The sequence below is a fragment of the Leopardus geoffroyi genome, chromosome B4, assembly GCF_018350155.1.
Source record: "Leopardus geoffroyi isolate Oge1 chromosome B4, O.geoffroyi_Oge1_pat1.0, whole genome shotgun sequence".
NCBI lineage: Eukaryota > Metazoa > Chordata > Mammalia > Carnivora > Felidae > Leopardus > Leopardus geoffroyi.
Window position 1 is genome coordinate 139,281,093 of NC_059341.1, and position 23,431 is coordinate 139,304,523.

Sequence of the window (23,431 nt, forward strand, 5' to 3'; positions counted from 1 at the left end):
ACCCCGCTCCCGGGGGGGGGGGGGGCGATCCCAGGACAGTTCCCCGGAAACACCCCAGGGGGCTCCTCCACAGAGGTCCCATCCCTGCCCCAGCCCTGCCGGGGTCCCCGCGCTCGGGGGACAGAGGAACGCGCAGGGGTGAACGCTACACCCCGCTAGCCCAGCAGGGCCTTCTCTTCTGCGAGAATCATCCAGACATGATGAGAATAAGGGGGGGGGCCCAGGCCTCCTCCCACAACCGTGCCTGTTGCAACGGCTGCGCAGTCAGAACAGAGGGGGCGACCGGGCTGCACGCAGGGAGCACGCTGGGCCCAGGGCCACCACCTCGGGAGGCCTCCCGCCCCACGCGCCCCCTCGCACTGCCCCGAGAGCGTGGCCAACGCCGGACCCCCGGTGTGTCTGTAATCCCGCCTGGCCCCCTCGCCAGCCTGGAGCTTGCCAAGGGCAGGCGCCACTGTGTCCCCACATCCCACCGTGGTGACAGCAGGGTCCCGGAGGCTTCCCCAGAGAGACTGCCTCTGCTCCAGAGGCCTGTCAGACCCCGCCGGCGGGGAGGGTCCCCGCGCTCGCCAACAGGGGGGACACGCTCTGGGAGGCTGGGGTGGATCCCGAGCTGGCAGCCGGCAGCAGTCTGCCGGGACGATTGATGCTCGCTCCAGGGACGGGGAGGGTGGCCCAACCCCGCGGCCCAGCCTGCCTCTGCCACACACAGGGAGCCACCAGCACCCCGCCAAGACCTGTGGACGGACAGGAGCTTCTAAAGAGCAGACACTCACTCCCCAGCTCCCGCCAACATTCTTTGCCAGTTACTGATTTTCATTTCATTTCATTTATTTTTTAAGTAGGCCCCATGCCCACCACGGAGCCCACCACGGGGCTTGAACTCACAGCCCTGAGATCAAGACCTGAGCTGACATCAAGAGTGGGACGCGTAACCGAATGAGCCACCCAGACGCCCCCACCAGTTACTGACTTTAAATGAACGCCTTTTCAAAGAAATGTTTATTTCTTTATTTTTCAAAGACAGCACGTGCGTGCAAGCAGGGGAGAGGCAGAGACAGGGAGGGGGAGAGAGAACCCAAGCAGGCTCGGCATTGATCTCACAGACCTCGGCTCATGACCTGGACCAGTATCAGCAGTCAGATGCTTAACTGGCTGAGTTACCCACGTGCCACTAAGTGAGCACCTTTCAAAATGAACGTATGACATTCACATCTGCACCCCTGCCCCCCTCCCCCACATCACTGTACAAAAACACGTCAGAGCAGTAAAAGCCCTCAGCGGTCTCCTGCACGTCCTCAGGAACGAATCACTTTCTTTGGAGTCCTTTCCTGTCAGTGCACCTGCTTCCGCCCCTCGTTACTGGCTGCACAGAATTCCACTAGAGGACCCATCAAAGCTTCGGTCACTAACGTTCCTTACTCTATTATTGATGGCGTGTAGGTAGCTTATAGCTTCTTCTATTGCAAATCACTTTCAATATACATCTGTGCTGGGGTTTTGTAATGTTTATTTATTTTTGAGAGAGAGACACACTGAGAGTAGGGGAGGGACAGAGAGAGAGGGAGACGCAGAATCCGAAGCAGGCTCCAGGCTCCAAGCTGTTCGCACAGAGCCCGATGCGGGACTCGAACCCACAGATCGCGAGATCATGACCTGAGCCAAAGTCGGATGCTCAACCGACTGAGCCACCCAGGCGCCCCCAGGATCTCTGTGCATTTTATTGACAATGTGCATTTGCTGTCCCTGGAGCCACCCGGTAATTCCTGTGCATGTTTTCCTATCAGCTCCTCATAACCAAAGGAAATCAACTCTCCTCTGTCATTTCTGTGGCTGCTCCCTCCTGGCTTGAGGTTTACATACTTGCAGCCACACAGAGATGTCGTATTTGCAAACCGTCATATCCATCTATTTTCCCGTAGTGATGCCCGTGCTCTTAGATTAGTACAAGACCAGTACGAAGGGATGTGAATCACACAACTCCAGAGACGTCTAATAGGAGGGGCCGTGGTGCGGGGACAGTGGCCTTCAAGCGACAGCAGCTTCCTGGAACCCAGGAGTCACTGGGATCCCCAGGCATCACCTTAGCCAACCGGGCTGACTGACAAAATACCCGCAGACCGTGTGGCTTCAAACAATAGACATTCATTGCTTAGGGTTCTAGAGGCTGTAAGTCCACGGTCAAGGTGCTGGCCACCCCAGCGCCTGGTGAGAGCCCGTCCCAGGGAGCCCACTGTGCTCACGTGCGTGCAGAGCAAGCTCTCTGGTGTCTCTTCTCGCGAGGACGCTAATCCTGTGTGGCTGGGGGTCAGGGCTTCCACCCGTGAGTCTGGGGGGGGGGGGGGGGGGACACGAGTCAGCCCACAGCAGGCACGTGCAAGATCGCTGAGAATGTGAACGGACTGCAGGGTGATGTTAGGATCTCATCAATCTTGAACAAGGAAAATGAGGTGCTGTTGAGAGTGGGTGTTACGGTGGAGCCCGAGTGCCCCCTGGGACCGAGCCCCGGTGTGCTGGGTGCTGATGGCTCACACCAGACTCTGCACCCGGACTCCCCCCCCCCCAAGCCAGGAAGCCACCCTTGCTGGGGCAGCCCACACCCTGTGGCTGGTCAGTGAGTAGCTGGAGGGTCTGGTGCCCTGGCCCAGAGCTGGCCGTCTCCGGAGGTGGGGACACGGTCAGCAGAGGACTCTGTTGCTCCCCTCCGGCCCGTCCTGCGCCCCCGACCCCCAGGCGCAGCTCCTGAGAACGCAGATCGTGGGGACTCAGAGTGTTCCTGGAGGCCGAGCTCTGACGGTGAGGATTCTAGAGCGCGATCGCTGACCAGCGTAAGAAAACCCTTTCAGCCACCCGAGGGGGTGCTTCCAAGAAGCTCACTTTTGAGGCACAGGCCAAACTGACCTGCGGTCAGCATTGCAAACCAGTGGTGCTCCCAAACACTCTGGGCTTTCCCTCCCCCTCCCCCACGTGGCCCCAGTCGCAACGCCTAAAAAGTACGATTTGCTCCAGGCTGAGCCCCGTCGAAAACGGGGGGCGGGGCGGCTTGAAATCGCAGACTTCCTAACTAAAGTCCAGAACCGTGAAGGGGCCAGCAGGCCAGTGACCCCCCAGGGCCAGGCCAGAAGCGCCGGCCAGCCCACCCACCTGTTCTCCCGGGCAGGGGCTGACTCCAGGGTCGCGTTGGCAGAGAGGCTTGGTTCGCACCCGCTCAGAAGTAAGAGGAAAAGGACAGGAGCCCACGGACCCGCCTGGACCCCCTCGAGCTCCACCCTCCATGGAAACTGCTGGCCCCAGCTGGCTGGGGGGCTACCAGGGTGCCCCGCCCGCCACAGCGCTGGGCTCGGCCACCGTGCGGCTTATGCTAGCGCGCGCGCGCACACACACACACACACACACACACACTCACAGGTGTGCTGATTTATACAGCTGTGCACACACGTGCCCTCACACATACGCCTGTGCACTCACACCCTCCCCCACCCACACTCACACCCTCACACTCGCGACCCAGTGCTCCTGGGCTCCTCCAGGTGAACAGCCCGCGGGCTTCTTAAATTCCCTGCCTTCCTTTTCAATGTTTAGCTTAACGTGTGTTTGTCCTCCGCACACTTCAAACTCTCTAATCTCTGCTTGAAAAACGTGTATGACGTGTGGGAGTGTTTGCTCCCCGAGTTCCAGCTTGGCGTGTCGGTGGCCAAGTACAGAGTATTCTGGAACGGAGCCGCAGCGAGGGGACAGGGCGGGGGAGCGCTCCCCAAACCGTGACAGCAAACAAAGGGAGGCCCCGCTAGGCCCTTCCCACAGCGCTCCGCCCCAAGGCGTTCCAGAACCCGCGTCGCGGGCTCGGGTCCAAGTGTTCCTGCGCAACCCCCCCCCCCCCCCGCCCCCGCCAGCCTTCCGAGGCCCCCAGCCCAGCCCTTGCCTGCGCGCCGGCCTGCAGACGTCCTCCCTGGGCCTGCCTCCGCGGCCCAGAGACAGGAGGCCGCGTGCCCAGCCCGAGAGCTCTGCGGTCCCCGAAGATGTGACCTTGACTCTGGCTCCCGGCTTTCCTGCTTACAGACCAGTTTTCCGGGGCTGCAGGGAAACTTCCTTCCCCAGGAGGAACAGAAGGACGGCTGGCGTGAGGGGGCCCGTCCCGCCCACGGCCACGCGGGGACTTGAGCATTCAGACCACCCGGTGGTCCCATGGGGGGTCATCCCTGTTTTTCTTCAAGATCGTGCTTTTTTTTTTTTTTTAACATAAGTTGCGAATGAAGCTGTTTCCATGGAGCTGTTTGTTTTGATTTAACCGTAAAGTTTTTTTTTCATTTCCAATAAATACTGGTGTCTTAAGGCTGGTGGAAGAAATGACAACAAATTGCGTGGCTTAAAACAACACAAACTTATACTCTCGTGGTTCTGGAAGCCAGAACTGAGGTGTGGGCAGGAGGGGTTTCCTCGGAGGGTCCCAATCCTTCCAGGGCCTTCTGCCTTCCCCACTCCGGCACTCCCGGGCTTGTGGCCACGTCCCCTCCAGTCTCTGCCTTCACATGCACATGTGTCCCATGTCCCAAATCCCCTCCTTTCTCTTACAAAGACACCAGTCACCGGATGTCGGGGCCCCAAATCTGGGATGGTTTCATCCTGAGAGCCTTAACTAATACATCCGGAAAGACCCGATTTTGAAATGAGGATGCGTTTCTGAGGCTCTGGACATGAATTTGGGGGGACACTACTCAACCCACCACAGCAGCCTTCTGTGTTTGTCCTAAAATTAGGGTCGTGGTAAATTGTGGCCTCGGCAACCAGCGCCCAGAGGTGACGCAGCATCTGACCTATGAGGCCGCCTCGCCGGCTTCTGAGTGACATTCGGCTCTGATTCCTCTGCGCTCAGGGGCGCTCTTCCCCAGCCTCGTCCGAAGGCCAGCGAGGGGGGGCTCCCCACCTCCACAGCCATGCCTCGGCCCGCTCCTCTGGGCCCCACCAACCAACCCAACCACCGCCCCACAGAGCCTACACCTCAAACCCCATCTTCCTCTTCCCTGGTGGAGGGGCCCCCACCATCTGAAAGGGAGGCAAGCCCAGGGCCCAGAGACACCCTGCCCCTCCCCCTCACCTCCATCAGTGCCCCTCCCCCCTCACCTCCACCAGTGCCCCCCCTCTTCTCCATCAGTGCCCCCTGTCACCTCCATCAGTGCCCCTCCCCCACCTCCATCAGTGCCCCTCCCCCACCTCCATCAGTGCCCCTCCCCCTCACCTCCATCAGTGCCCCCCTCACCTCCATCAGTGCCCCTCCCCCTCATCTCCATCAGTGCCCCTCCCCCTCATCTCCATCAGTGCCCCTCCCCCCTCACCTCCATCAGTGCCCCTCCCCCCTCACCTCCATCAGTGCCCCTCCCCCTCACCTCCATCAGTGCCCCCCTCATCTCCATCAGTGCCCCTCCCCCTAATCTCCATCAGTGCCCCTCCCCCTCATCTCCATCAGTGCCCCTCCCCCCTCCCCTCCATCAGTGCCCCTCCCCCTCATCTCCATCAGTGCCCGCCCCCTCACCTCCATCAGTGCCCCTCCCCCACCTCCATCAGTGCCCCTCCCCCTCACCTCCATCAGTGCCCCCCTCATCTCCATCAGTGCCCGCCCCCTCATCTCCATCAGTGCCCCCCTCACCTCCATCAGTGCCCCTCCCCCTCATCTCCATCAGTGCCCCTCCCCCTCATCTCCATCAGTGCCCCCCTCACCTCCATCAGTGCCCCTCCCCCACCTCCATCAGTGCCCCTCCCCCTCACCTCCATCAGTGCCCCCCTCATCTCCATCAGTGCCCGCCCCCTCATCTCCATCAGTGCCCCCCTCACCTCCATCAGTGCCCCTCCCCCTCATCTCCATCAGTGCCCCTCCCCCTCATCTCCATCAATGCCCGCCCCCTCACCTCCATCAGTGCCCCTCCCCCTCATCTCCATCAGTGCCCCTCCCCCTCACCTCCATCAGTGCCCCTCCCCCTCACCTCCATCAGTGCCCCTCCCCCTCACCTCCATCAGTGCCCCTCCCCCTCACCTCCATCAGTGCCCCCCTCATCTCCATCAGTGCCCCTCCCCCTCACCTCCATCAGTGCCCCTCCCCCTCACCTCCATCAGTGCCCCCCTCATCTCCATCAGTGCCCCTCCCCCTAATTTCCATCAGTGCCCCTCCCCCTCATCTCCATCAGTGCCCCTCCCCCTAATCTCCATCAGTGCCCCTCCCCCTCACCTCCATCAGTGCCCCTCCCCCTCACCTCCATCAGTGCCCCTCCCCCTCACCTCCATCAGTGCCCCTCCCCCTCACCTCCATCAGTGCCCCTCCCCCTCATCTCCATCAGTGCCCCTCCCCCTCATCTCCATCAGTGCCCGCCCCCTCACCTCCATCAGTGCCCCCCCTCATCTCCATCAGTGCCCGCCCCCCGCCCTCCCCCCCCCCGTCACTTCAGGGAGTCCCGTCCCTCACCTCCACTGCCACCTGCACCCCAGAGGTGCAGCCTCCATCCACACAACCACAGCCACCTCGCCGCAGACGCCCTGAACCCAGGCCAGCCGCCCACTGACTTGCGAACCCGCCTGTGCTCCACGTAACTCCAGAGAGAGCTTTTCAGAACGCTCCCCTTGCCAGGTGCTGGCTTAGCGGCAACACACGGCTCCATAAAGACGCCACTCCGCCCCGAGGCCCGGCCCTCAGCCACACCTCTGCCCCCACGAACGCCCCGCTCGCCTGCGGCACGCCCCACACTCCGGCCACGTGGCCCCCCTCCTCCCAGGGCTGTCGGGGACACGACAGGTGATGCAGGTGGTCACCAATGATAACCCGGCGGTGGCCCCCTTCCTGTGGGCCTGGCCTCCGGGGGCGGCTTCCCTGCGCCCGGTTGCAGTCCTGTCCCAGCAAGCTGCACCCATTTGCCTGACCAGGTCCAGGGCACCCATGACAGACGCTAAAAGGCCCAGAAGCTTCTGGCTCCAGGCTGGCAGCGGCCGTGGGGCTGCTCGTTAGCATCTGTGTCCCCAGGCTCCAGGGCGGGACAGGGTCTCTGGAGCCAAGTCTGAGCACGTCCGGCACGCAGAGGGTGCCAGGCGCAGAGGGGGCGCCCGATGCACGCCCAGCGTGTGGCAGGGATGAGACAAATGCTCGGAAAATGAAATCATAAAATGCCAGGATTTCCCGGGTCCAAGCCAATGATTAATGCCTGCGCGGAATTATAAAAGCTACTAATTCGTGTATTTGATTCAAACGGTGTTGGGAAAATGCTGATGTAATGAACGAAGAATTGCTTTTATAGTTAAACACGCGTTTTGGAGAAGAGGCCAGTGAGGACTCGGGAGTGTTGGGTGTTCAGATGGGCGAGGAGAGCCTGGGAAGCTCCTTCTGTCTGGGTTCTAGCACCTTCATTCAGGCCGAGCCCGGGTCTCCTACGGGCACTTCCCACAGCGGCCACCGCAGCTCATCTGTCTATACTGTAAGAATCTACCAACACTTTCTCTTAAATGGGGGTCCTATGCAGTGGGGTGCTGGCGAATCCTGAGAGCCGGCCTGGGCGAGGGGAGCCCCGACCTGCCCATTTCCCATTTCCACGGTGTGCACACCCCCTCGGTCAATTTCAAGCTACCACCTTGACGTCACTGAGCACGAACTTGGAAGAGACGTGATAAAATAAGTTTTGTTTGCTTGAATCTATTTTCTGAGTTTTATTTACTTATTTTGAGAGAGAGAGAGAGAGAGAGAGCGAGCATGAGCAGGGGAGGGTCAGAGAGAGAGGGAGAGAGAATCCCAAGCAGGCTCTGTGCTGTCTGCGAGAGCCTGACGTGGGGCTCCAGCTCGCGAACTGTGCGATCATTTTCTGAGCTGAAATCAAGAGTTGGACGTTCAGCCAACTGAGCCACCAGGCGCCTGAGCCTCTGATTCCTAATTCTGGCCGGGGTCATGATCGCAGGGTCACGAGTTCAAGGGTCATGAGCTCTGCACTGAGGGTGGAGCCTGCTTAGGATTCTCTCTCTCTCCCTCTCTCTCTCTCTCTCTCTCTCACCCTCGCCCCCTCTGCCCCTCTCCTCCACCTGCATGCTCTAAGATGAAATGAAATGAAATGAAATGATAAATAAAAATCATCTTACTTTAGGTAACTAACTCGGATCAGCCTTAGTGAGCCCCATATCTTTACCATCTGATACAGTTCTCATTAGAAACACTATTAAAATGAAACCCGCATGTTCTCAGACACACTTCCTGTCCAGAATTAACTTTATCGTTCCCTTCCTGGGAGTCCTCATTCAAGTCAAGCTCGGGCTTCTCGCATCCTGACATCCTGCTCGGGGTCAGATGCTCGCTCTGGGTCATTCCGACTCTGAGGAGCATCTCCCCTCCTCCTGCCATGCACCCCCACCACCCCCTGCCACCGTGACGAGTGCCAGCCCCACCCCCACGCCAAGGATCGGGTTCACCTGGGCAAACCGATAGCTGCACTCAATAATGCATACAGTGAACCACAAGCCCCCCGCAGGTGAGGAACACAGGGCTCGGCCTCCTGGTCTTGGCCCCGGTGCAGAACCCCAAGCAGAAATTTGGGGAAGGACCCCCCTTAACAACGAAACAGAAGCTCCCCGGAGCCGAGGCCCCTCCAGCCCCCTCACGCACATGCCCGTGACCGGATGCCTGTCCTACACCAGCTTCGGGGCTGGGAGCGAGGGGACACTGCCTGCCCGCCCCCGGCCTGCAGTGTTGAGCCACAGACCCTCACTCAGTCTGAGGCTGAATCCCCAGGAGAGGCCCCAGCGGGCAAGGGCTGGAGCCAAGGGCTCGCCTGCAAGGTGACTGCGGGGAACACGGGGTTACGGAGGGCAGTGAGGCCCGGCCATCGCTGCTACTCTAATCCCCAGACATGGGGACTCTGCTTTTTTTTTTCTTCGTTGTTTTAAGGTTTATTTTTAAGAGAGAGAGAGACAGAGCACAAGCAGGGAGAGGCAGACAGAGAGGGAGGGAGACACAGAATCGGAAGCAGGCTCCAGGCTGAGCTGTCAGCACAGAGCCCGACGCGGGGCTCGAACCCACGAACTTTGAGATCGTGACCCGAGCCGAAAGTCGGACTCTCAACCGACTGAGCCACCCAGGCGTCCCACATGGGGACTGTTCTAGTCACCATCTTGCAGATCAAGAAACGGAGGCCCAGCACCGTGTATAAAACGTATCATTTTTTGTATGTAACAAGCAAGTTCCTTAAAGATAAGGAAACTGGAGGAAAGAGAGGACGCTTGGGTCCGGGAGCCTGTGAACTGGGCTTTGCCGGAACGACTGGGGATCGTGGCCAGAGGGGCAGCGCGACCACTAGGCTCCAGAAGGGGCCCAAGCAGAGGGACGGGAGAGCCCTGGTCCTGGCCACCGGGACGTCACGGTCGGGCAGGACGTCTGTGCAAGAGAAAGGGGTAGCCGGGCACCTCGGTGTCACTGCACAGAGAGCAGGCGGGCAGGCAGGTGGCGTCGAGGTGGGGTGTGTGTGCGCATGTGTGAGATGTGTGTGTTGTGTAGGTATGTCTCTGGGGCGTGATGTGTGTCTGGTGTGTGTGTGGGGTGGAGGCTGTGTGACGACCAGAGAGGTGACGGAGCCCCAGCCAGCCGGGAGAGCGGGGCACAGCCAGACAGAGACCCTCGGACCCTCCTGGACAGGAGGGGAAGGGCACGTACAAATTTGATGACTTAAGCTGCTCAGTAAATAAAGGGACAGTTCGCTCCCTCCTCGTCCTCAGAAACAGCCAAGGGCTTTGAACTAGAAAAACCAGTATTTTCAAAGTCAGCGAGGGAAGAAGTCGGGTCTGAAGCACAAAAGACACTTTGGAGCTTGAAGTTTAGGCAGAATTAAAGATCGATAAGGCGCATGGAGGACAGAGCGTCCGGAGAGAGTGTAGGCCCCACAGTCACCAACACGGGACGGCTTCAGAGTCAGGTCCTCAGACACAAGGACACGGAACCTCAGTCCCCACCGTGGGTGTCAGGTTACTTTGCAAAGGTAAATCTTAACAAACAAGACGCGATCCAGCAGCGTGGTTCCTCGGGGGAAGCACAGAGACAAGGGACAGGGGACACTTGAGGCTCTCCGTCAGAAATGGTTAAACACTGGGAAAGCATGCCCATTCATCCTTCCGCCCACCTAGGGCCTCGGTGGCCTCTTCTACCAAACACCCCCCCTCAGGAGCAACACCGCTGCCCCGGGACAGAGGCTTCCTGAGCAAGCCCCCGGCCGGTGCCTCAGTTTCCCCTGCTGCAAATCCCTCTCCGAAGGCAGGATTTCTGTGTCTTGCCCTGGAGCAACCCCTAGCACCCAGGAGGCTTGCATCAAGGTGAAATGTGCTAATTCTGCAAAGCTCTGAGCTGAGCACCGGGCAGGCTCGTACTGTGATTTCCCGGTTATTAACTCGCTTCTTGGGACTAGGAGCCCCCCCTCCCCCACACTCCTTGTTTGACTTTCTCACCTCCCGGTGACTGGCTCTGCCCTGGAGCCTCCCCCTCCATGGGGCAAGGCTGCCAGGAAAGGCCTCTGCTGAGAGCCCAGACACCTGCCGCCCACCCTCTCTGACCCCCCCTGCCGGGAGGGAGGGGAAGCCGGAAGCCCAGACCTTGTCCAGGTTGGGCCTTCTCTGAGCCTTCTCGAATGACTTCATTATTGTCTTTGAAGCAATTTCCCAGAACCCCAGACACACCCATTCTTTTTTTTTTTTTTAATATAAATAAAAAACGCATTCCAGCAGGAAAGGAAAACGATTCTGGCTTACCCACCTCTTTGGTTCTTCTTACCGGAGTCACCGACATGTTTGAGGGTTGAAACCCGGCTAACCGGAACAATCAGTGTGCATTCTAAACTCCCCGGGATGGAAAGGCGGCCCAGCCAGTGCCAGCCCCGAGCCACACCCGAGGACCCCTCCTTTTAGGAAAGGGGTGCTCTCCCCACCTTCCCACTCCTCACGCCCATCAGAGGGTGAAGGGCACAGAAAATAACCAACCCTCAAGTCAGCTAACCAGTGGCCCCGAAAAGACATCTGCAGGTTCCGACTTCCCGAAGCTGTGGGCATCGGTTCATAGGGCAAAGATGGCATGGAATTAAGGGTCCTGGGATGTGAGACCCGACCCGTATCACCCGGGTGAGCCCCCTGCCATCACATCTGTCCTCACGCGACAGGGGCCGGCTGTGCGAGGACGGAAGCAGAGATGGCAGCGGTGTGGCCACAAGCCCAGGGCCACCTGAGGCCACCAGGAGCTGCAGGAGACACGGAAGGGCCTTGCCAGGGTTATTTTAGACCCCCAGGTAAGCCCCAGGACACTGACCCAACCCTCATCACGCCAAAGGAGACCGGCCAGATTCCGGAGCCATCTCTTCCTGGGGACAGTCGCCCACAGAAAGCCGCAGCCCTTAAATCTTCCCGCATCTCCCTGAGCCTCAGTGGACCAGGAGCTGCGCCCCCCAGCACGAGCCCGCTGTGGTGCCCCTGGCTGGCAGCGGCTGAGGACCCAGCAGGCACTAAATGAACACAGCGCGAGTAAACCTCACAGGTCTCAGCTGCCAAAGCTGGTGGGGAGGCCAACCAGAGGGCCCCGGACACCTGCCCGCACGTGGTGACCAGGCAGGGTCAGCGGAGCCGACCACCGGGGCCTGAGTGCCCAGGACACCATCTTGGCCCCTTCAACAGGGCACTTCCAACCCCCTGGAGCAAAGTCACGGTCCCTCTGAGCCAGGGGACAGGCCAGGGATGTGGGCTTAGAACACCGGTGGCGGCTTAGGAGGTGTCCAGGCTCCAGAATGAGGCAGAGCCTGGCAGAGGGTCCTGACCTGCACAGTCCGGCCCCCAGCCAGTCCTGATGGGACACAGACTTCACACTGCCCTGGGGCCTGAGCACACGCTGAGAAGTCACAGTCCCCACGGTGGGGCCATCCAGGGCCCCCCCGTGTGCCCTTCTGGGCCCGCAGCTGCCTCTGTCTACAACGTCTCAAGAAGGAGCCCCAAGATGACGTCTCAGACACAGGACTAGGATCTGGTTCTAATGACCCAGGGGTATCTGAGGGTAGGGGTGAGGGTGGCTGTGGGGAGGTCTCCTAGAGAGAAGACGTGCAGGTGGGGACAGGCGGGGGCCCTGTACCCCTTGGAGACAGAGGCATAGGGCGCCCCGGCCCAGGCAGAGTGGTGAGTGGGCTGGCCGTGCCACCACAGGGGGAGGGAGGGAGGGAGGGAAGGAGGGGGGAGGGCTGAGGGTCTGGGCACAGTCCTGTGACCTTGGGGAAGAACCTGCTGGCGGAAGGTGAACCCGGCAGCTGCATACCCCGAGGCTGGGAAGCGGTGTCCTCACCCCCGAATCAGCTCATAGGAAAACCGAGCCAGTTCTCAAACAGCAGCGTGTCCAAACTCAGCCAGAATGCTAACAGAAACCTCCGTCGTCCATACAAATAGCAGCTCAGCCCCCCGATGGTTCAAATTCCACTTCCTGCGTGGCGCCAGAGACGTGGGGCAGTTCCTTGGGACCCGTCAATGTCCACAAAGAACATGTATTCTTTTTTTTCTCAATGTGTATTTCTTTTGGAGAAAGACAGAGACAGAACGTGAGTGGGGAGGGGCAGAGAGAGGGAGACACAGAATCCGACGCAGGCTCCAGGCTCCAAGCCGTCATTTCAGAGCCCGACGCGGGGCTCGAACTCACTGACCAGGAGATCATGACCTGAGCTGAAGCCGGTTGCCTAACAGACTGAGCCACCCAGGCACCCCAATGACTTTCACTTTGAATGACGATGACGAACTTCCTGGTTTAAGGACGAAACTCGCCTTGCTGACGATTCTTCCAAGGGGACCTCCAATCCCGTGAACCGCGGCAGGAGCGGGTGAACCTCCTCTCCCGCACGGTGTGGACGCCCCTCCCCTCACAGATGGCCGTGGAGCTCAGAACAGAGTTTCACACAGAGGCGCGGGGTTTCTGCTTAGGACCGTGCAGCACGTTCGTGCATCCCGTGATGACGGAAATACCATGACTCTGACAGGAGAATTCAAGATAAAACGTGCAGTTGGGGGTAATGTGCATTTTTTTAACAGAATCCAAGAAGTGCCAGAAGTGATTTTAAATATTTTCCATGAACAGAAAAGATGATTCGGTTTGTATACCAGAAGTTTCTCTGGCCTTGAGCTTAGGCAGATGTCCTCATCCTGGAGGGTTCCCCACAGGGGGCAGGGTCCCCAGTCCAGGGGAGGCTACCACGGGAGACAGTCGGGACCCCCAGCAGGGGGGGCACAGGAAAGGCCACCACGGGGGACAGTCAGGGGCCCCATCCCTGAGGAGGCCACCATGGGGGGCAGTCAGGACCCCAGCCCAGGGGAGACTACCTTGGGGGACAGTCAGGGCCCCCAGTCCAAGGGAGGCCACCACGGGGGGCAGTCAGGTTCCCTGGAAGGCTCTCACACAGCACAAACGGGACATTCCACCCAGGGGTAGTTAGCACAAAGCTTAAACCCAGCATCACCGAGACTCCTAAGTGGCTACTGACCCAGTGATTCCCAGACTACATCTCTGCTAAGGAGCACCTATTTCGATGCTGAGGAGAACCATTTCGATGCAGTGTCCAGCAGCAGGGACCCCAAGACCCAGGGACGACCAGGTGCTTCACGCTCAGAGACAGGGCTGTTCCCCAGTATTCGCTGAAACACCCTCTGAATCCAATCAAGCGGCCCAGGGACCTAAAATCATAGGCCCAGAGGGGCGCCTGGGCGGCTCAGTAGGTTAAGCGTCTGACTCCGGATTTCGGCTCAGCTCGTGATCTCTCAGTTTTGTGAGTTCGAGCCCCACGTCGGGCTCTGTGCTGACAGCATGGAGCCTGCTTGAGGTTCTCTGTCTCTGCCCCTTCCCCACTCACGCTCTCTCTGCCTCTCGAAATAAATACACTTAAAACAAATCGTACGCTCAAGAACAAACAGGACCCTATGAAGAAGTCAGCCAGGGCGGCCAAGGTGGGGGCGCACCCTGACGGTCTAGGTCCCGACCACAGCCAGGCCTCCCCTCTGACAGGCAGAGTGCGAGGAAAGCCTTCCCCCTGCCCCCCGGGCTATCAAAGTCGCTGCCTTCTCAGGAATGCACCCCGTGGGCAGACGTTCATCTGTGATGATAAATCACCTCGTTCTCCGTGACGAGAAGATGCATGTATGGGAGGAGGGGGAGGCCTGCCAGCCCGCGTTAGCACACAGCTGTGCCGTGAGAACTGGAGCTGGGCCAGCTCTCACACCAGCGGGACAGAGTCATAAATACCTTAGCGCCACCCCGTCCCCCCGAGTCCCCTCCAGCGCAGTGACAATAGCAGCAGAGGCATGGCTTTGAGCACCGAGCGCCGTACAGAAGGAGCCTCCAGGACGCCTCTTCTGGCTACAGGGAGGAACAGGCCGGGCCAGTGAACCCCTGACCCCATCGTGTGTGCATGAGCACTTACTGAGCACCTTCTGTGTGCCCGGTGCTGCGGCCATCCAGTGCCGAGCAGGGGGCGGACGCGGGGAATGGGGACGAGAGGAGGGGACACGTGTGGAGGCAGGGAGGTGACATCCAGGAAGACCTGGGGGAACCTGCACTCATCACGCAGTCGGTGGCTCTGCGCTCCCGCAGACACGCTGGCGGGACCGCTGTCTGTGTGGGGCCGTCCTCAGGGCATGTGGGCAGCACGTGTGGCCTCCACCCCCCCCATCCCACCCCCTGCTGTCCCCAGGGGCAGAATCACCCCGGCTGGAACGGCTGGGCCAGATACTGTGCTGTTCTGCACCTCGTCTCTCCGCTTACAGACGGGGCCATGTTGCTGATGTGGGGACTGGGGTAACACGTGTGGAATCATCCAGAACAGCACAGCACACCGAAGGCTAGTGAATATTAGCCCTGAGTTACCATTGTCCTGAGAGGCAGGGAAATGAGGGGATCACACCCAAGGTGAGAGCAGAGCGACCAACACATAAACACAGCACTGAGGAAGTCGGGAAACCTTCCAGAACCTTCCAGAGCAGGGGACGGCGCTGAGGCGGATTCTGAGGGAGGTGATGGCAGCAGGCAACAGGTGCAGAAGCGAGGATTAGGAAGAACGGGGCGGCGACCTTTGGGGGGTTTAGCCAAAACCAAACCCCGCTATTTACGACCCAAGACACCGAGGGGCTGGGAACAGACGTCTGCCGAGTTCTAGAGGAAATCAGGACGGCAACCATGACGCCTTCAGCCATAATGTCCTGCTGCTCTCAGAGTGGGGTCACTTGCGGACCCCGACTACCGCCCCAGCGCACAGCCCTCCATCGCTGGGGCCTCGGTCCTTCTCTCAGGCCAGCATGGATTTAAGAAAACGCAGGACTGCTGCTGGGGGTGTTTTCTCCAGCACCAAATTCAGGGAGCTTCGCCTCAGATTAACTGACACCTTCCTTCCCCCAGCCCGTCTCCTGTCCATCGGCAGCACAGGAAGCCGGGGTCCTCCGGGGGCCTTGGGCCGCTTCCAACTTCCCCACGGAGGCCTGGGCTCGGCTTACCCAGGAGCAAGTAACGAAACCCCCTCGACGACAAGGCAGCCTTCAGCACCAGCAAATGAACGCAATTACCTCCCACAAGAGGAGGGGGGCTTCAAAGGGAGAAAGGGAGGGACGGAGGAAGGGGGACTGAGTCCAAACAATCAGTCTGGGCCTGTCTTATCTCCGAGGGAAACACAGATGATGACTTCAGGGCCAGAGACACTCAGATGAGTCCCACGCCAATCACGGCCTCTCAGTGGATCTTCTGGCAATGACACGCTGGGCTGTTTCCGGTCATTATTTCTCTAGCAACGACTCCCGTGATGAAAACGAAATCTAAGAACTTTGGAAGTCCCTTCCATCCAGCAGGTCGATCCCTCTTCGGAGAGAATCCACGGGTCCCTAGCAGCCACGGTTTACCCAGCCCAGACATGGCCCTGGGCTTACGTCCGGGACTTCTGGAACCCAGGCCTGCTGCTGTGGCCCCCGAGGAGAAGCTGGTCTCCCCGCTCACCTTAGACCCCATCCTAGGCCTCCATCAGAGCGCAGAGGGTGCCTGAGGGACTGTCCCCTGCCAGGTCCCCACTGCCACGTGCAGACAACCAAAGGTGCCCCACCCGACTGGGCAGGGGCAGGTCTGATGTGTGCAGTGGCCGGGCATACAGTAGGCACTCCATTAATACTCGTGGGGCAAGGGAGTAATTGAACGCCAGTAATTGAATCCCTAGAGCACACCAGCCCTTTCCCAGGGTCAAGAGCCACAGCATCACCACTTGAAGTCATGGGAGGAAGCACTCCCCGTCTAGGCCACGGGCAAGGGAGGGGGGCGGGGACAGCAGCTCGCGGGGGAGGCCTCCCCGTCACCAGCGCTGGCACACCTGGTCAGCCGCTTCAGGAGAAGCCGAGAGCCCAGCTCGTCACGGTGATCAGGGAAGGAGAGGTCGGGGCACGCCGGGACCGCTGTGGTGAGCGCCCATTACAACCCAGGGCAGGGAGGAGCGGGGGAGAGGGGAGCCTGGTCCAGGACTGTGGGCACAGCCAGAGCCCCGACAACGTAGGCAGGAACTGCGGGGGCAGGGGTCTCCTGAGCCTCCCGTCCGGGCCCACCACCATGCCCCAGTGTAGCCAGGAATCCGGGGTTAACACTCCGAGCCAGCGGGGCAGACCCTTCTGGAGCCCCACAAAACAGACGGACAGCCAGCCAGCCACAAACAGGCATGGGGAGGAGGGGAGGACACAGGGCAGGCGGTCAGGTGCCTTTCTTGCCACGCCGTACTCCGGATCATAACCAGGCTGGGGCTCACACACGGTAAACCCCCACCTCCTCAGGCTGCCAAACGGCCTCTCTCTGGCGCCTTTCCTCCTCTTCTGACTCAGAGCGCCAGGCACGGCCGTCTTCCTCCCACTGTGCCCCCCACCCTGGGTTTACTCTTCCTGCTTAACACACACCGGCTAATGCCGTAAACCCCTGTGCTAAGCTCCATAAACTGTGCCACGTCCCACACAAGCAGATAATGATTTTTCGGCTGTTTATACTAAACAGGATAACCGGGGCCACAGTCCATACTGGAATCGCGAAGCTACGTCCGGTATGAATGAGGTCCCACCTAATCCTAGACCGCTTCCCCAAAACGCCAGACCGCTCTCAGGCCACCGGAGACTTGTTTTTCAAACGGGCCATGATCTTAGGCAACACGCGATCGAAGGCCAAGGCCAGGACGTGCGCATCCGTGCTGCTCTGACTACCTATTTCTAAACACCCACCGCCGGCTGCCTGGGGAGCAATTCGTCTTCGTGACGAGTCAGGACGTCTCAGGGCAAGTGTACGTTCAAGGCGGAGGAGACGTAACCTCTACGGGCGTGGAACACCAACACCGGCTCTCCAGACCCGCGTGATCAGCGGCTCACGATCTCCATCCCAGTCACCCTGTTTACAGTAGCCAGTTAAACCCGAAGCCCGGAACGAAGTGCCTCCAACCTGAAGCCGCCTAAGGAAGCGCGTGTCGTCTCCCGCACGTGGGTTTTCAGGCGGCCCTCATGCCATAATCGCTCTCGGAAAGAGGGCGACTCCAGTCACACGCGGTCAACAGGGACCTGGGAGGGCTCGTCAGGAAGCCTGCCTCCCGCCCGCCCGCCCGCCGGCTAAGGACGTGCGGCTCCCGGCGTCACCGCCAAGGCCACGGACTGGCGCCGGGCAGTGGAGTGGACCGAGGGAGCCGCCGAGGGCCCCCCCCCCCACCCCCACCGCGTGCGACCCCGCCCGGGGCCCGGGGAGCGACACGTACCCGTGAAATCCTGCAGACACTCGCAGGTGTAACCGCCCTCGCGGCTGCGACAGCGGCCGTGGGTGCCGCAGGGGCTGGAGTAGCACAGGTCGATCTCCGTCTCGCAGGAGTCGCCCGTGAAGCCGGGCGGGCAGCGGCAGCGCAGCCCGTTGATGGGGTGGATGGGCCGGAAGAGCACGGTGGTGGAGCTGATGAAGGGCGCCGAGCTGTCGAACTTGAGCACGGACACGCACTTCATGTAGTTCTCGCAGGGCTCCCGCAGGCAGATGTTGTCGTCGAAGGGCAGCACGCGCTGGGCGGACACGGCCGTCAGCAGCGTGCGGTTCAGGTAGATCTGCTCCTGTAGGTCCTCCGACGGGAAGAACTTGTCCCGGACGCCACCGGGGAGCAAGGCCGAGAAGGTCACGTTCAGGATGTTGGAGCTGACGTCCGTGTCGTTCTGGATGTTGAAGACGAAGACGTCGTCCTTGGTGGTAGACAGCACCGTGGCCACGCCCTCCACGAAGAGGGACAGCAGCGGGGAGAGGAACTTCTCCTGCGACATGTTCTCCAGGCGGACGGTGATGCTGTTGGTCAGCATGTCGTCCGTGATGATGGTGACCCGCAGGGTGCAGAGCGCGACGACACTGTGGATGCCATCTGTGGACACAAGAAGGGTCGGGGTCACTCGGGGTCCGGGTCCCCGCCAGCCCCACCCGGGCATGGCCGGCCGAAGCGAGCCCCACGCCCCGCCCCCACCGCGACCGCCGCCTTGACCCCTGCCTTCCGGGCCCCCCATTCCTCTCCCTCCACACCCGGCTTCCCAAAGCACAGCTCCTGTTGAGTCTGTCTTGCTCGAAAGAACCCCGCGGACCCCCAACCACTCAGCAGGACATCCCAGGGCCACCGCGACCCGGCCCCTGGCCACCTGGGTCCCCCGCCTCGCACGCTCTGCTCCAGACACGTGGGGCCACTGAGCCCCCTTCTACCACCTCTGCACCCGTCTCAGACCCCGGGAGCCCCCACTCCGATCCCACCCGCCCGCAGCCCAGCCCAGACCCCACGGGGTCCAGGATGCTGCCGTCCAGGTACGGCCTTGGTCCACGCCACGTTGAAGGGTTTTCTGTGCTGAGCTGCACCCTATTCATCCCTACGTGCCCAGCACACAGCGGACGCTCGGCAAATGCTGCTTTACAAAGACACGTACAAGACAGGGCTGCACGTCACCCGACACGGGTCAGCCAACCATGAAACCAGCTACTTAGGATTTTGCGAGACGGGAAAGGGATGGGATGTTTCGGTTAGGCCGTTCTAAGCCCAGAATCAGGGGAGTCACCCAAGGGCTGGCCCCAGGGGCTCTCCCCAGGGTGGTTGTGGGGTGGGACCATCGGCCTTCCCGGCACCCTGACAGGTGCAAGCACCCCCACCCAGGGGGTTTTCACCTGCCTCCCAGGCCCTGCCTCAAATGTGCTATGGGACCCTGAGAAAAACCCAGCAAAGTTCATATCCCTCTGGCTCAGCTCAGATTCTGGGTCCCTGTACCTGTGCCCCCAACGAGCACACCCCCATGGGGCACAGGGCCATCTGTGCGGGCCAGTGAGCCCCTGCCAGGCAAGGACCCTCTCCCACCCTCTCGCAGCCCACGCCTGACGGGCCTCCCCCGCCGAGGGGCAGGAGCCATGGCGGGGAGCCCTTCCCCGCTTGTTTCCAGGAAGCCGGGACCACTGAGAGGGCAGGTCAAATGACGCAATCTGGAGGCCACCTTGTCGCCGTGGCCCCAGCACAGTCCCCACGGAGGCACAAAGCCTAAAACCACGGGGAACAGAGGCATCAAGGCTTCTGCACACTGGGCCTGTTTTCCTCGGGCCCTTGAGAGCCACAAGCCACTTTGGGAGGGACCCCGAGTCACAAAACCTGTCCACACAAGAAAACGTAACTGCTCCCGAGGTCACAGTGCTCCCGGGTGCTCCCTCTGACGACCACAGCAAACCTGAGATCCTGAGAAAATGGGCATCGCCCCTGGAGGGGAGCCCAGTTCACCCCAGCGAAGGCACCGCTGCTCAGCAAGCTGGGCACGGAGTGCTGTCACTGCTCCGTCCAGTCCCCATGAAAACCCAGCAGGGCCGAAGTCGACGGTGGAAATGATACTGGCATCACCTCGGGGTGGGGAGCCCGCGAGGCGAGGGCTCGTTCTGGCTACAGCTTCAACGGAGCCCAAATGGACCGGAGTCAGTGGCCAGACATGCCCGCCGTTCCCGTGCAAAGGGCCGGGGGCCAGAACAGTCAGGAGGAGTAAAGGAAGGCAAGAGAAAGTGGCAAAGCACGTTGTGGCAGAGCGCTGTCCTTTCTTCCCAACCCCACATGCAGGTCGGTCCCCCCCAAGAGGAGCATCTATTCCCCTCCCTGGAAGGTGGGCTGGACCTGTAGCAGTCTGGGGTCCCCCTCCCAGTGCGGTCATCCTACAATGCCCCCCTCATCATGCCACTCCCTCAGGGCCCCCAGGGGCTTCCAGAATAAAACACACACCTCTTACCCCATCTGGTGGTCCTCCGTGTCCCCATCACCCTCCGCCTGCCACCCCGCTCCCTCTTCCTGCCCCAGGGCCTTTGCACACCTTGTCTTCTGCCTAGAGCACCGCCGTCCTTGATGGCTGGGGGCGGGGGTGCTTCCTCGGCCATCCAGGCCTCAGCTGAATGTCTCTCATCACAGGGGACCACAAGTCCCCCATCTATGCTCTGCCACCGCCCTACTTCCCCCACCCAGAAGTGGCATAACCTGATTTTTTGCGGTTTACATCTCTCCCTCCGTGAGCCCCTGAGGACTGAGAACCTGCGGGTCTTGACCCTGCTGCACCAGCTGCTGGCACTCAGAAGCTGCCAGATAAACATCCGTGGGAGGGGGGAACACAGGGAGGGAGGGGCAGGGAAGAAGGATGATTTCCAGTCTCACCTCTCAACCCCAAGACACATGTGCACAAACAGCGTCCGAAACTCCATTTTCCCATCGAAGCTATTTTTTTGGTGAGGTCTTCTTCTTTGTTTCCCTTGCTAGCTTTCCTCTCTCCTTTCTTTTCTCCCTCCCTCCCTCCCTCCCTTCTCTTCCCTTCCTTCCTTCCTTCCCTCCCTTTCCATATGCCCACAATAATAATACAAGATACTGGATATTGTTTGCTTACTTTCTGGTGGCACGTGTTACGAAAACATCCTTTTCATCTTAAACCACCCACCCGCGGGCTGCCAGGAGGGCACCGCACTGAGGAATGCCCACGAACAGGGAGCCACGTTCCAAGAACAGACATCTCCACTCAGGGACAGAGCGGGAACGTGGCCAGAAAATAGCATTAACTATTAACTAACGTCGAATGTGCTGGTAAACAAGACATGCGCCTAATGTGGATCTCACGGTCAGCTTCTTTCAGACCAGGGATCCTCCTGGACACCCCAGGTTCTGGGAGACAACGGCCTTGCCTTGAACTTCTGTCATCTGGGCTGGATTCCTAGGCCGCCACAGGCACCTGACTGCCCATACATGGGACCCGTGGAAACCAAATGGGCTGTCCCAACCACAGGGCGCTGCCTGCTAAACCACAGCGGTGACAGCGGGGCAGATCTGACAGCAGGATGCTGGGGGAAAAATTAGTTACTTTCTCACACAGACCAAAAGAAGCTATTGTACATGAGCCCAGAGATCTATCGGGAAGGAGAGCAAAGTATCTGTGATGTTGACAGTGGTTCTGCCTGAGCCGCTGAATGTGTTTTAAACCAATTTTTATTTTGTTGTATTTTTAATTTGTTTTCGATGTTTATTTTTGAGAGAGACAGAGCATGAGTGGGGGATGGCAGAGAGACAGGGAGACACAGAATCAGAAGCAGGCTCCAGGCTGTCAGCACAGAGCCCGACGTGGGGCTTGAACCCAGAAACCGCGAGATCATGACCTGAGCCGAAGTCGGACGCTCAACTGACTAAGCCACTCAGGTGCCCCTATTTTACTTTTAAAGTTTATTTATTTATTTTGAGAGAGACAGGGAGAGAGTGCCTAGAGGAGGGGCAGAGAGAGGGGGGGAGGGAAGGGGGCGGAGAGAGAGAGAGAGAGAGAGAGAGAGAGAGAGAGAGAATCCCAAGCTGGCTTCTGCACCGTCAGCTCAGAGCCCGACATGGGACTCAAACCCACGAACCGTGAGATCATGACCTGAGCTGAAATCGAGTCAGACGCTCCCGGGCACCCCTGGATTTTTATTTTAGAACGGTTTTGGATTTACAGCAAAACGGAGAAGACAGTATAGAGTTCCCATACACTCGGCACTCAGTTTCCCCTATTACTGACTCTATTACGTGAGTTCCTTAGTTTCACCTCCTGCCCTTTTCCTGGTCTAGGACCCCGTCCAGGCCCCCATCCAGGACCCCACACGACAGTTAGCTGTCACGTCTCCTTAGCTCCTCTGGGCTGGGACAGCTTCTCTGACTCCCCTTGCTTTTGACGACCCTGACACTTTTTTTTTTTTTAATTTTTTTAATGTTTATTTATTATTGAGAGAGAGAGATAGAGCATGAACAGGGGAGGGACAGAGAGGGAGACACAGAATCAGAAGGAGGCTCCAGGCTCCAAGCTGTCAGCACAGAGCCCGACGCGGGGCTTGAACCCATGAACCGCGAGATCATGACCTGAGCCCAAGTCGGACACTCAGCCGACTGAGCCCCCCAGGCGCCCCAACGACCCTGACACTTTTGAGGGATGTGAGGTCCTAGGAATGTCAGGTTGCTGGTATCTGGTGACTTTTACTTTCCTCTCTATACTTCCCTGTATCTTTTTATTTCCCTGCACGCACATCCATCGGGTTTATCGTTCAAAAGCCCCTTTTTATTCTGGAAGGCACGGAGCTTGCCGGGGGCTCTCCCCGGCCTGTGCCGCAGGCATTTCTTCCGCGGCTGTGAACGACAGCTTCAAGCCAGGGTCGCGGCGCCCCCAGATCTGGCCAGTGCCATTTCCGCTGCTTTCCTTGGCAAACGCCAGTCGCCTCGCTGTCCCCAAGACACAGCAGGAGAGAGACAGAACAGATGGCCAGAACGTGCCACGGCTGCGGGACGCTCACCGGCCGTGTTTCCCGCAAAGCCATCGGCAACGTGAGAGCCTCACGGGTCTCCACGGGGGTCCGGGCCTGTCCACCCCTCTGGCTTTGCTGGAGAGGTTCACCGTCCTCTACGATCACGTCCCTTGTGGCGGGCCCAGACGCTGCGGGGAGAGGTCACGCCGCGGCCTCCAAGGAGCCGGGGGCCTGCCAGGGACACGGGACGGAGCCGCGTTTGCGAGACTTGGTGCCAGGGCACCCCCCGGGAGGCGGCGGGGAGGTGGGTGTCCACGGAGGGATGGCAGTTGTCGCGCAGCTGGAGACGAAACAACTTCTTGGCACACGAAGCAAACAAGAGGCAAGGCCTGGCATGTCATTGGCAGCAGGGTGCGTCGGTGTCCTGGGTGCCACAGGCTACGCGGCTTACACCGCACTTATCTTTGGTCTGGAGGCCAGAAGTCTGAGGTCGAGGTGTCACGGGCTGGTTGCACGGGGAGGCTCTGCGGGAGAGTCTCTCCCAGCGGCCGGGGGGCCGAGCCACTCTCCGCCTGGTCGGCCTGGGGCCTCCTCCCCATGTGGGTCTGTGTCCAGAGTCCCCTCGCCGGTCGTTGGGCGAGG

At 59.9% G+C, this 23,431-nt stretch overlaps 1 protein-coding gene across 2 annotated transcripts in view; it reads right to left on the bottom strand.

Annotated features, from left to right (window-relative positions):
• Window positions 1-23,431, bottom strand: part of CELSR1 (cadherin EGF LAG seven-pass G-type receptor 1) — a 140,388-nt gene that overhangs the window by 66,894 nt on the left and 50,063 nt on the right. For both annotated transcript variants that reach the window (XM_045464452.1, XM_045464451.1), the window contains exon 2: window positions 17,769-18,407. In XM_045464452.1, coding sequence (XP_045320408.1) covers window positions 17,769-18,407 — 639 coding nt within the window. The remainder of the gene's footprint in view (window positions 1-17,768; window positions 18,408-23,431) is intronic.